The 11,548-nt window shown below is 34.5% G+C and overlaps 1 protein-coding gene across 12 annotated transcripts in view; it reads right to left on the bottom strand.

Moving 5' to 3' along the window:
* Positions 1-457: 457 nt before the first annotated feature.
* Positions 458-11,548, bottom strand: part of SENP6 (SUMO specific peptidase 6) — a 117,421-nt gene continuing 106,330 nt past the window's right edge. For 10 of the 12 annotated variants that reach the window (XM_043591845.1, XM_043591844.1, XM_043591846.1 and 7 more), the window contains 5 exons: positions 7,559-7,662; positions 5,908-5,996; positions 3,970-4,038; positions 3,720-3,870; positions 458-1,877 (listed from right to left, as the gene is read on the bottom strand). In XM_043591845.1, coding sequence (XP_043447780.1) covers positions 1,668-1,877; positions 3,720-3,870; positions 3,970-4,038; positions 5,908-5,996; positions 7,559-7,662 — 623 coding nt within the window. In that variant the 3' untranslated portion in view covers positions 458-1,667. The remainder of the gene's footprint in view (positions 1,878-3,719; positions 3,871-3,969; positions 4,039-5,907; positions 5,997-7,558; positions 7,663-11,548) is intronic. The other 2 variants (XM_043591852.1, XM_043591851.1) reach the window with 2 other exon arrangements.

Here is an 11,548-nt window from a genome sequence, read left to right as displayed (position 1 = left end):
ATTTTCATTTTTTGGTCCATATTCAGTAAGTAATAAAATTAAACTCTTAAGTTCTACTTTTTCATATTTAAGCTAATAGCTCTAGGGTATTCCTGAAAAAGAAATAATGTAATCATAAATAAATAATGTTAAAATATGCAAAGTAACAAATCTGTAATTCATGCCACTAATGGTGACCAATGGTGACTTTCCTTAAGCTTACATTTTAATATTTCCCTTAATGAATATGTCTCATACTTTTTTTTTTTTTTTGGTTGTTATTAACCACACCCCCACCCACTCCAAACACACCTGTGGACTTTATTAAACTCAAGAAAACAGCCTAAAATGTTGTTCACAATTGGTGTATTTGGCCAGGTTAAAAAAAAAAAAATAGCTAATGCTAAAAATGGCCTTCATTTTATTCTCAACTACTTTTGTTATATGTGTATTTTAAAATTCATTATTTAACAAAAAATGACTTTTAAAAGATAGATTTCAAGTCTCAAAGTTAATTGGAAAGAAATGTGTAACATTTCATTTGAAAATAATAGTTTCAGCAGATATATGCACAATGCCTACATGAGTTGTAATTCTGTCATCAAAACCATCACATTTTAGTATTTTTAAAGGAGAATTCAAGGTAGGAGAACTTTTTCTGCATTATGAAATTGATTTAAAGACAAGTACTTTTACATGTAAAAATAATTTACACTAAAAAACTCAAGCACAGAAGTCTGATATTTTGTTTATCAAAATAACGAGAACAAAATGAGCAATGAAAAAATAGCAAAAGCCATTACAAAAAATAGTAAATTCCTATTTAAATTCCTGTGTTCACACAGATTAAAAATGTTTATCAACTATATCACACAAATTGTAGCATACTTTAAGCTATAATATAGAAAGGTAACATGGGATATTTGAAATTTAAGCTGCACTTACCAAAATAGTTTTAACCTGAGTCTTTGATGTCTTCAGAAATGTACTTGACAATAAGATATGATAAAGTATAATTATTATTTAGTAGTATAATTCAAGATTATTTTTCTTTGAATTTCTCTTAATACTGCTTCTTCTTAAATATTTGTGTAAAATTATAAATATTTATTACATTTTTGGGGTTCTCTGAACACAAGGGAGTGTATGATTTAAAAAGCTGTTATTTTTTTCCACTATACAAGCATATGAAGATGTCTTTCTTGTTCAAAATTCCTTATATTTAATCATATTTTCATATTTCAAGTTATTTTAGAACAAATGCAGGTCAAAAGATTATCATAGATACTTTTAATATTCCCATGAAATATGTCACACCCACTAAGGAATTTAATACAAGTTCACTAAAGAATATCAAATTAATCATTTCCTCCTATAAATATTTTCTTTTTATTTATTTTGTGTTGAGAAGTTGCAGTTTCAAGTACTATTAACAGAAAATACATAACAAAAGCTTCCTAACAAGTGAAAAAAATAATTATAAATGCTGGAAAAATTGGCCTCATTAACATATTTACAAACTTTTACTTAATACATACTCCATTGGAAATTAATTATATGACATTTATACAAGCATTAACATTTCCAGATCACTCTGAGTAATGAGCACTTCAGTTCTTTACTGTCTATACCCAAAGTTGAAAGTCACTCAGTTTCTGAAGGCAATACTGACAAGCATCAGAAATGGGTCAATCTGAGATGCTATTGACATATTGTTCTGTTCCTTCACCTAAAGATGTTTCTGCTGAATAAGTGTCCTTAAGCTTCTTTTTTTCTTTGCTCTGATCTTCCTGCAGTTTCAGAATTATGTTTCGGATTTCTTCTCTTTTTGTTCTCATTCTTGGGGGAGGAAACCAGTTTGCCAAATTCATAGGTAGTTCAAAATTGAGTATTGGATTCTGGAAATAAAAATATTAAATGCACATTAGAAAACCATAATAAGTATTTTAATTTCAATCACAAAAGCATTAGAGTTAAAAATGGATAATCAGTAAATTCATTTAATAAGTATGTACTCATTATCTGTCTCATGCCAGATATTGTGCTAGGCACTGGAGATAATGAGACAGTTTTTGCCTATAGATCTTGTGGTCTAGATCAGAGGTCAGCAAACTATAGCTATTGGGCCAAATTCTGCCTACTGCCTGTTTTTGTAAATAAAGCCTTATTGAAAAACAGCCACAATAGCTGAACTGCGAGCAGGCATAGAAACTGCATGGCCACAGAGCCTAAAATATTTACTACTTGGCCCCTTTATAAATGGTTTGCTGATTCTGGTCTAGACAGACAGATAACTCAACAATTAAAACAATGGACACGACAGGTATTATGACAGTAGAAGCAGAAAGTCCTATGAAAATCCATGTCTGGGGGCTTAACACAATTCCAAGAAGTGATATTTACACTGAGACCTGAAGAATGAGAAGAAGTTGGTCCAATAAAGAATGACAGAAGCAACTGGGAAGAGTATCCCAGGTAGGAACATATGTACCAAGGCCTAGAGGCAAGAAAGAACATGACACAATATAAAAAACTGAATGACATAGAATGCTAGAGTAAGAATGGTAGGAAATGAGGCTAGAAGCTCGAACAGAAGTTGGGTCACACAGGCCATATGAAGGATTTTCATCTTTCACATGCATAAAATGATTAGACTTCAGCTTCTGGAAAACAACTGAAAAATAAAAGGCAGCAGGCTTGAAGACTGGTGTAGTGGTTCAGAATAGTGATGCCAGTTTCCTGGACGTAGAAAGTGGCAGCAGGAATAAAGGATTGCACATATATGACATTAAGTGATAGAATTCACAGGACTGAGTGCTATACTGGATAATGGATGAGGAAGAGGATGGAATCAAGATAATTATAAAGGACATCCAAGAGTGGTGTGCATGGTTTTGTATCTCTGAAGTCGAAGGAAGAAAGCATTATGAAGAAGGAATGGTCAACAGTGTAAAATGGTGCCGGGAGGTTGAGAATAATTTCAACATAAGGGCAAGAGTAAAGCCAGATTACAAAGATTTGAGAAACGAGTAGGATTTGTGGAAATGAAGACAGTGAACATATAAATACTTCTCCATAAATATATCTGTAAAGGGGAGAAAAGAGGGTATAAGTCCAAATGATGGGAGAGATTTCTTAAGGTGAAAGAGTGAGTGAAGAGGGAGAGTTGATCAGTGATGAGGCATGAGGTCAGCAAACCTTGGATTTCATGAAGTATAAGTAGTCTTTTTATTTTTAAAAAATTTTCCAATTTGGGAGTTTTTGCTCCCTGGACAAATTTTTGAAATGATAGTTTTCAAACTACTTAAAATATTTCCTTAGTAATGTTTCTAACAGTAATGTAAGGTCAAATACAGTTGACCCCTGAACAATGTGGAGATTCAGGGTGCTTACCCTACTGAGTCCAAAATCCACATATAACTTTTGACTCCTGAAAAACTTACCTATAGCAGCCTACTATTGACCAAAAGCCTTATTAATAACATAGTCAATTAACACATATTTTGTATGTTATATGTATTATATTACTATATTCTTACATAAAGTAAGCTAGAGAAAATAAAATATTATAAAAATAATTAGGAGGAGAAAATACATTTATAGTACTGTACTATATTTTTCAAAAAAAAAAAAAAATCTGTGAAAAAGTGGACCCATGCAGTTCAAACCCATTTTGTCTAAGGGTCCACTATAAACTATTTTATTATTTATCGTATCAGATCCAACATACTGAAACCCACCTCAAAAAAGCTCTCTACATACTGTAATACATATACACCACAATCACTGAAGTTGTTTTGCTGGGGTACTTTTGGATTAGAGCCTTTCATAACATCTTTGGAAAAACTTCTTTTGCTTCCTTTTTTAACTTCCCATTCCACCTCTAAATACCTGCAATAATGCACATACAGTAAGAATATACATATATAAGTATACACAGTCCCTCATTCCCACCAGAATACAAAGTACAAGTTATGATTTTGAACTTACTCTCTTAGAATTTTTACAACATTCGATCGAGAAGGGCCTCTAAGTGAGTCCATCAGCAGGATACAAGGTCTGCAGGGTAAAATGACCAAATGTTAACACTTTATAATGTTAAAGAACACATAAAAAGATGAGCATTAACAAGAGAATTTAAAACATTGAAAATTCCCGACTCCGTAAAGCTTGGGTGAAAAATAAATCTTACAGACACATACACCCCAATAATACTTAAATATCCACGGTTATACTAAATACCAAATTGTAGAATACTAACTGAACCATATCTTGTTAGGAATATATTTCACTAAAGTTCTATAGTTAGTTCCTTAAAAGAATTCAAAATTTAGTAAGAAGTCAAAATAATTCTGAAAATTTGAACATCCCCAGATTCCAAATCACCAAAAGTGGGACCAAGCAAAGTAGAAATAAGTCCATTTCTTAAAAGTTCATTTATATTTTTTAGTGATCTCTATAACCCAACATGAGGCTCAAACCCACGACCCCAATATCAAGACTCACACATTCTTTCAACTGAGTCAGCCAGACGCCCCCAAATAACAGGTTTTGGTTAACCAAAACCTGTTATAGATAGCAAAACAGGTAATCATCACACAGAAAAATTAGGGGTGCCTGGCTGGCCCAGTTGGTGGAGCATGCAACTCTTGATCTTGAGGTTGTGAGTTCAAGCCCCATGGTGTGTAGAGATTACTTAAAAATAGAAAAAAAAATTAGTTTAGAATCCAGTGTTTTTTGAATCCAATGTAAGAATCCAGTGTAAGATTTAGAATCTGGTGTAGGAATCAGTGTAAGATTCTACTTTAGAACACTCGATATAAGTAACACTCAACCTTTAAAATATTGTTGTAAACCTAAGAGGAAGTCTAACGTAGTACAAAAAGTCTTGAATGTTTAAAGATCTGGGTTCTTCTTGACTAAAATTCTATGGGATTTGATGCAGATCTCTTAATTGCTCCAGCTCTCTACATTTTCTTTTCTTTTTTTTTTTTTTTTTAATTTTTTTCAACGTTTATTTTTTTGGGGACAGAGAGAGACAGAGCATGAACGGGGGAGGGGCAGAGAGAGAGAGGGAGACACAGAATCGGAAGCAGACTCCAGGCTCCGAGCCATCAGCCCAGAGCCTGACGCGGGGCTCGAACTCACGGACCACGAGATCGTGACCTGGCTGAAGTCGGACGCTTAACCGACTGCGCCACCCAGGCGCCCCTACATTTTCATTTATTAATGAAGTTTGCTTTTCAAAAGCTGTTAATGGAGTTTCACCTAACATTTTCTACAAAAAAGTCAAAAGAAATGGAGTCTAGAAATAGGTAATACTTCATCAACTAAGTGATTCATAGACCCTGAAAAGCCCTCATGACATGTACTGTTTTTTCGTTTTGTTTTTTGTTTTCTGTTTTTTTTTAAAGCAAGCTCTACACCCACCGTGGGGCTTAAACTCATGACCCTGAGATCAAGAATCACATGTTCTACAGCCTGAGCCAATCAGGTGCTCCAGACATGTACTTCTGAAAACCAAACAGATTCACTCTTGAGACATGTCCCTAAGGACTGCCTTGAGTCACTCCACAGTCTTTACATAGTAGCTATTGAACCACTGTAAATGTCAATTCCCAAGTTACTGATCTGAATGTGAATGACAGTTCTTTGTCCTTTCTTTGCTCCAAATCAATGTATATCCAAAAGAAATAGTAGGTGTCTATGGGAATGTGTGTGCATACACAAATAGAAAATGGACAGAGAACTGAAAGGATTATCCATTCTGCCCAACTTGAGCCCTGGACATTCTCCTCACCTATCCTGACACGCTTTGTGACTTTTAGGCACTAGTTTAAATAAAAACTGTCCAGTTATGTTTTATTTTAGGAGGGTATGTAAATAAAATTTATCATGCAGTTTTCAAGATATAAAGTTAATGCTTACTGTTTACAGATGGTAGGCTTTAAATGCCACTGTCCTATTTCTGAATTGCAGTTGTCATCAGCAAGGAATCCATCATCACTGCTATCATCCTATAAAAGACAGCCTGTTAGTATTAAAAATATATAATCTAAATAATTAATAACCTCACAAAGTAGCACTATTGATGATAAAAATCTTTGTAGCAAATATGTAAATTCTTTTCCATTTAAGTGATCAGACATGAGAAAATGCAGTCACTCAATTGTAACTCTGTAATGCCATAACACTGACATTTTAATGAAAAGAAATTACTGATCAGAAGTCCATTGTTACATCTATTTGCTCAATGTAAAAGAAAATTTTAATGATTGAAAATATTATGATTCATTCTTCTTCAGTCAAATACTACTGCTCTGATTTTAGATATTTCTACAAAAATTTAGTTTGTTGGTTAAGACGACTGTTTCACAATAGGAGCATGAAGGACTTATACTTATTATTCTTTTACATAAATAATTTTCTCAAATCAGAAATATTTAAAGAGTTTTTGGAAACACCTCCTTGACAAAACCATATATCTGCTTCACTTGAGAGAAGAAAACTTAGTGACACTGTGTCTTATTCTGTCGATTATCTTGAATGTAAAACAAGACTTTTTCTATTCTTTAGAAAGTTTCTGGCAACCTTATAAATTAAATAATCAACAATGGAAATAATAATAGTAATTGTAATAATAATACATAGATTAGCTAGTTCATATAACTGTTACAACCAAAGGAGTGTAAGAACAGTGCTCTTTGTAAGCCTTTAATGTAATACATAAAATGTGCCTGTATAAGTTGCAGAGAAAAACTATATTCCTTAAACATATATTGTAGAGCAAGGGACATGACAAAAAATGGCTTTTGTTCACAAGAAGATTAAACAAAAAGGACAAATGGTACAGTACAGAGCTATCTTCACTACTAGATAAACTCAAAGTTTATCTTAACAACTAAAGAAAGGTCAAAGAATTAAAGAAATGAAATGCTGTAGAATTCTTACAAACTTTTCCTTCAATATAAAGCCCTCTTTAACTGAAGTCATAAAATATTTTCAAAAATAGATTTTGTTCTTGGTGTAAATAAAATTTATTACAGCAAATGAAACTCTAAGGAAATAATGAGAATTGACCTATGTTAGTTTTAACTAAATACTATGTGCTCCTGCCATGACACTTATACATTAATTTAGAAGAAAGAAAAAAAATCACTGGAAAAGTGGAAAAAATAATATAATTTTGTGGTGCTCATGTACCATATAATCAAGTATCTAAACATTTGCCTCTTGAAGAAGTTAGACCAAAGGTTAAGTATGACCCATAAATGTTTTAAAAGAGGAAGGGAAAGGGATGGTAGGGCTACTGGGGTGGTGGCTGGGTTCAGGTGGGAGAATTCATTTTCTATTAAATGGATGGCCAAAACTACAACAAAAGCCCTAAAAGAAAATAATGCAAAACAACATTAATAAATTTATGCTGTCAACTTCTGAATTAAAAACTCAGTTTGTGCTTTGAGATGAGACCCAAATTCAGAAGGCCTGTGTTATTGGTTGAAGGACTTGCCTATAGGACTCCAGGGAAAAATTTAATTAAATAAAATATTGGAGCTTTTTGCCAAGCATTAGGTTTTACCTGGTTATCCTGATCTTCTGAGAAGTCGATGAGTTCATCTTCAAGCATTTTACTGCCTTCCGCTGACTCATCACTATAGTTTAGTCTAATTTTGCTTAAACCATCTATATCAGTAAGAAACATTACATAATTTTTAAAAGGACATGCATATAACTTACAGTATATGATGTTAAAATTAATGCCAATTATATAGTAAATATAGATGTAAAACCTGCATTAACATGTAATATCACAAATATAACTTACTTTTTAAAAAAAGTTTATTTCTGAGAGAGAGAAAACATGAGTGGAAGAGGGGCAGAGTGACAGAGAGAGAGAGAGAAAGAGAGAGAGAGAGAGAGAGAGAATACCAAGCAGTCTCCATGCTGTCAGCACAGAGCCCGACATGGGGCTTGATCTCACAAACCAGGAGATCATGACCTGAGCCAAAATCTAGAGTCGGACTGAGCCACCCAGGCACCCCTCACAAATATAACTTGCTTTTAATAAAAACCTGGACCAAGGGGCACCTGGGTGGCTCAGCTGGTTCAGAGTCCAACTCTTGATACTGGCTCAGATCATGATCTCACAGTTTGTGAAATCGACCCCACCTCAGGCTCTGAGCTGACAGTGCGGAGCCTGCTTGGGATTTCCTCTCCTTCTCTGCCCCTCTCCTGCTTACACTCTCACTCTCTTAAAATAAACATTAAAAAAGATAAAATTAAAAACAAAACAAAACACAAAACAACAACCCTGGATTGACATGTCAATTACAAAGTTACTTCTACAACTCAGACCCTAAAATTCATTAAAATTTAAAACTAGATGTCAATTATATTATTAAATATATGTATATTTAAATATGTATATATATACATGTAGATATATAAAACATTTTTGTACTAGGTCTGCTAGTTATCTTTAGTAACAGAAGCTACAATAGTCTGAAAATAACGTAATGTCCAAAAATAGAAATAGCAAATTGTAGAACATAAAATGAAATATATTTTTAAAATTAAAATTGTCAAAGTATGAAATATTGTACAATACAGATTAAAAAATAAAATGATTAATGGGGTGTCTGGGTAGATCAGTTGGTTAAACATCTGACTCTTGACTTTGGCTCAGGTCATGACCTCACAGTTTGTGAGGTTCAAGCCATGCATTGGGCTCTGTGCTGATAGCATAGAGCCTGCTTGGGATCCTTGGTCTCCTCTCTCTCTGCCCCTGCCCTGCTCGTGCTCTCTCTCTCTCTCTCAAAAATAAATAAGCTCTGTGGCGCCTGGGTGGCTCAGTTGGTTAAGCGTCCAATTTGGGCTCAGGTCATGATCTCGCAGTTTGGGAGCTCAGACCCTGCGTCGGGCTCTGTGCTGACAGCATAGAGTCTGGAGCCTGCTTTGGATTCTGTGTCTCCATCTCTCTCTCTCCCTCCCCGACTTGCACTCTGTCTCTAAGTCTCTCTTAAAAATAAACATTAAAAAAAAAAAAAAAGCAAAAAAAGCTTTAATAAAAAAAAACATGATTAAAGTTAAGTAAAATAGGCTTGTTTTTGGACAAATAATAAAAGAAAAATATTAAAATGAAAATAATCAGTTTAGGATAGGATGTTGTGATTGGAAACATACTACTTAATATAATAATAAAACACTATGGTAAATCCTTTTGGTTTATGAAAAATAACCTGGATGGGTCAGTCGGTTGAGCGTCCGACTTCAGCTCAGGTCATGATCTCACAGTTCGTGGGTTTGAGCCCCATGTTGAGCCTGCTTTGGATCTGTGTCTCCCTCTCTCTCTGCCCCCTCCCTCACTTAAGCTCTGTCTCTCTCTCTCTCACAAATAATAAAACACACACAGACAAAGTTTTTCAATAAAAAAAAAAAACCTTTCAATTGTTTTCAAACATCTGTATTTTTATGTTTGAAGCTAAAATATCTATATTTGAATAAAATCTGTCCAAATCCTCAGGCAATTCATTATTAATCAACTGTAATCAAGTTACTCTAGCAGCCAATTCTACAGAAGCTGCATCATATAAAATATACCTTACACAAGTTAAAAATATGTACATTTCAAAAAAATGGAAAAAAATAATTTAAATGATGTAGTCAATTCTTTCATTCAGTAAACAAATGTTCTGGCATAAACTGAGAGGTGGTAAGTCAATCAGCTGTTCTTTTAATCAGTCCCAGTTCCTGAGAGCTTCTCACATAGTGAGATCATCTGAAGATGCAGAGTGAGATTCTAGAGTTTAAAACATATACATTTTTCATGTACCAGCGCAAGACAACATTTCATATAGTGCCCAACTGAAAAACCAACAAATGAAAGTACTGATACTACACATTATTTTCCTACAATTGACCTTAACCTAATTCTTGTGATAAGATACAATTCCCACTTATTTACTACAGCATATTACCTGACATCAGAAGTCAACACTTGTGACTCTGTATGTTTGATGGTTAAAACTATATTAAAACTGGGGTGCCTGGGTGGCTCAGTCAGTTAAGTGTCGGACTCTTGATCTCGGCTCAGGTCATGATCTCATGATTCATGAGATGGAGCCTGACTCTCCTGCTTGCACTCTCTCTCCCAAAATAAATAAGCATTAAAAAAAAAAAAAAAAAAAAAAAACTATAGGAGCGCCTGGGTGGCTCAGGCAGTTAAGCGTCCGACTTCAACTCAGGTCATGATCTCACAGTTTGTGAGTTTGAGCCCTGCATCGGGCTCTGTGCTGACAGCTCAGAGCCTGGGGCCTGCTTCAGATTCTGTCTCCTCCTCTCTCTACCCCTCCTGTGCTCATGCTCGGTCTCTCTCTGTCTCTCAAAAATAAAGGTTAAAAAAACAAAACAAAAAAAACCCTACATTAAAACTGTCTAAATGCTTCATTTAAATCTTTTCTATTCCCAGCCCAAATAGAAATCAGTTCTTGAAATATTAATCATAATCACAAAAATTGTTATAAGTTCTTATCCTAATTTTTAACATGCCATCATTTTATATAGAATAGACTATATAACCAACTTCTCTGAGGTAGTAGAAGCACCTCTAGAGAGCACTCTTATTTAATGTACTTTTGTGTGAGTGATCTCTTGGAAACATCTGATAAAAGAACAGAAATGTACAGACTTACTCTAGAGTACTATTTTTCAAACTGTGGGATACTATCATCACTGGATGAAGGCAAGCATTGAAAAGAAGAGAAAATATGAGGGTATCACACCCAATAAAAGTAAATTAATTTCCCTTAAGGAAGATACATTTGATATGGCTACACACATACTAAAAACAAAACAAAAACAAAAAAAGGGGGGGATAAACAAATACTAGAAAGGCAAACACATGATTCTACACTTGGATCTCCACTAGGATTTGTGAGGGTATTTACTTAAATTTAACTGGATACTACTTGACTAGAACATTAATTTGAAGGAAAGGGCTACCAGGAATTTCTGGGGTTATGCTCATATGAAGCCCTAGGCTTTGCCCCATTGCTTTAAGTCTTGAACTGTAATTCATTTTTTAAAGTGTATATATTTATTTTTTTGAGAGAGGGAGCAGAGGAGGGGCGGAGAGAGGGTTGGGGGAGACACAGAATCCCAAGCAGGCTCCGCACTGTCAGCGCAGAACCCGATGCAGGGCTTGAACTAACAAACCCTGAGATCATTACCTGAGCTGAAACCAAAAGTCAATGCTTAACCAAATAAGCCACCCAGGTGCCCCAAACTTTAATTCATTTCTAATTTGAATTCACATTACAGTGTATGAGATTACTGATCAACGGAGAACTTTAAAGAAAATAGTTCTATGGAAATCTAATTCACATATCATATAATCCACCCATTTAAAGTGTACAATTCAGGGGGTGTCTGGGTGGCTCAGTCAGTTAAGGTCTGACTCTTGGTTTCAGCTCAGGTCATGATCTCATGGTTTGTGGTTTAAGCCTCTCTTTCTGCCCGCCCCCCCCCCCCCGCTAGTACGCATGCACGCTCTCAAAAAAAAAGTACAATT

This window comes from Prionailurus bengalensis, chromosome B2 (assembly GCF_016509475.1).
Source record: "Prionailurus bengalensis isolate Pbe53 chromosome B2, Fcat_Pben_1.1_paternal_pri, whole genome shotgun sequence".
In the NCBI taxonomy this organism is placed as follows: domain Eukaryota; kingdom Metazoa; phylum Chordata; class Mammalia; order Carnivora; family Felidae; genus Prionailurus; species Prionailurus bengalensis.
Note: the sequence above shows the minus strand (reverse complement) of the source record. Positions and strands in the feature narration are given on the sequence as shown.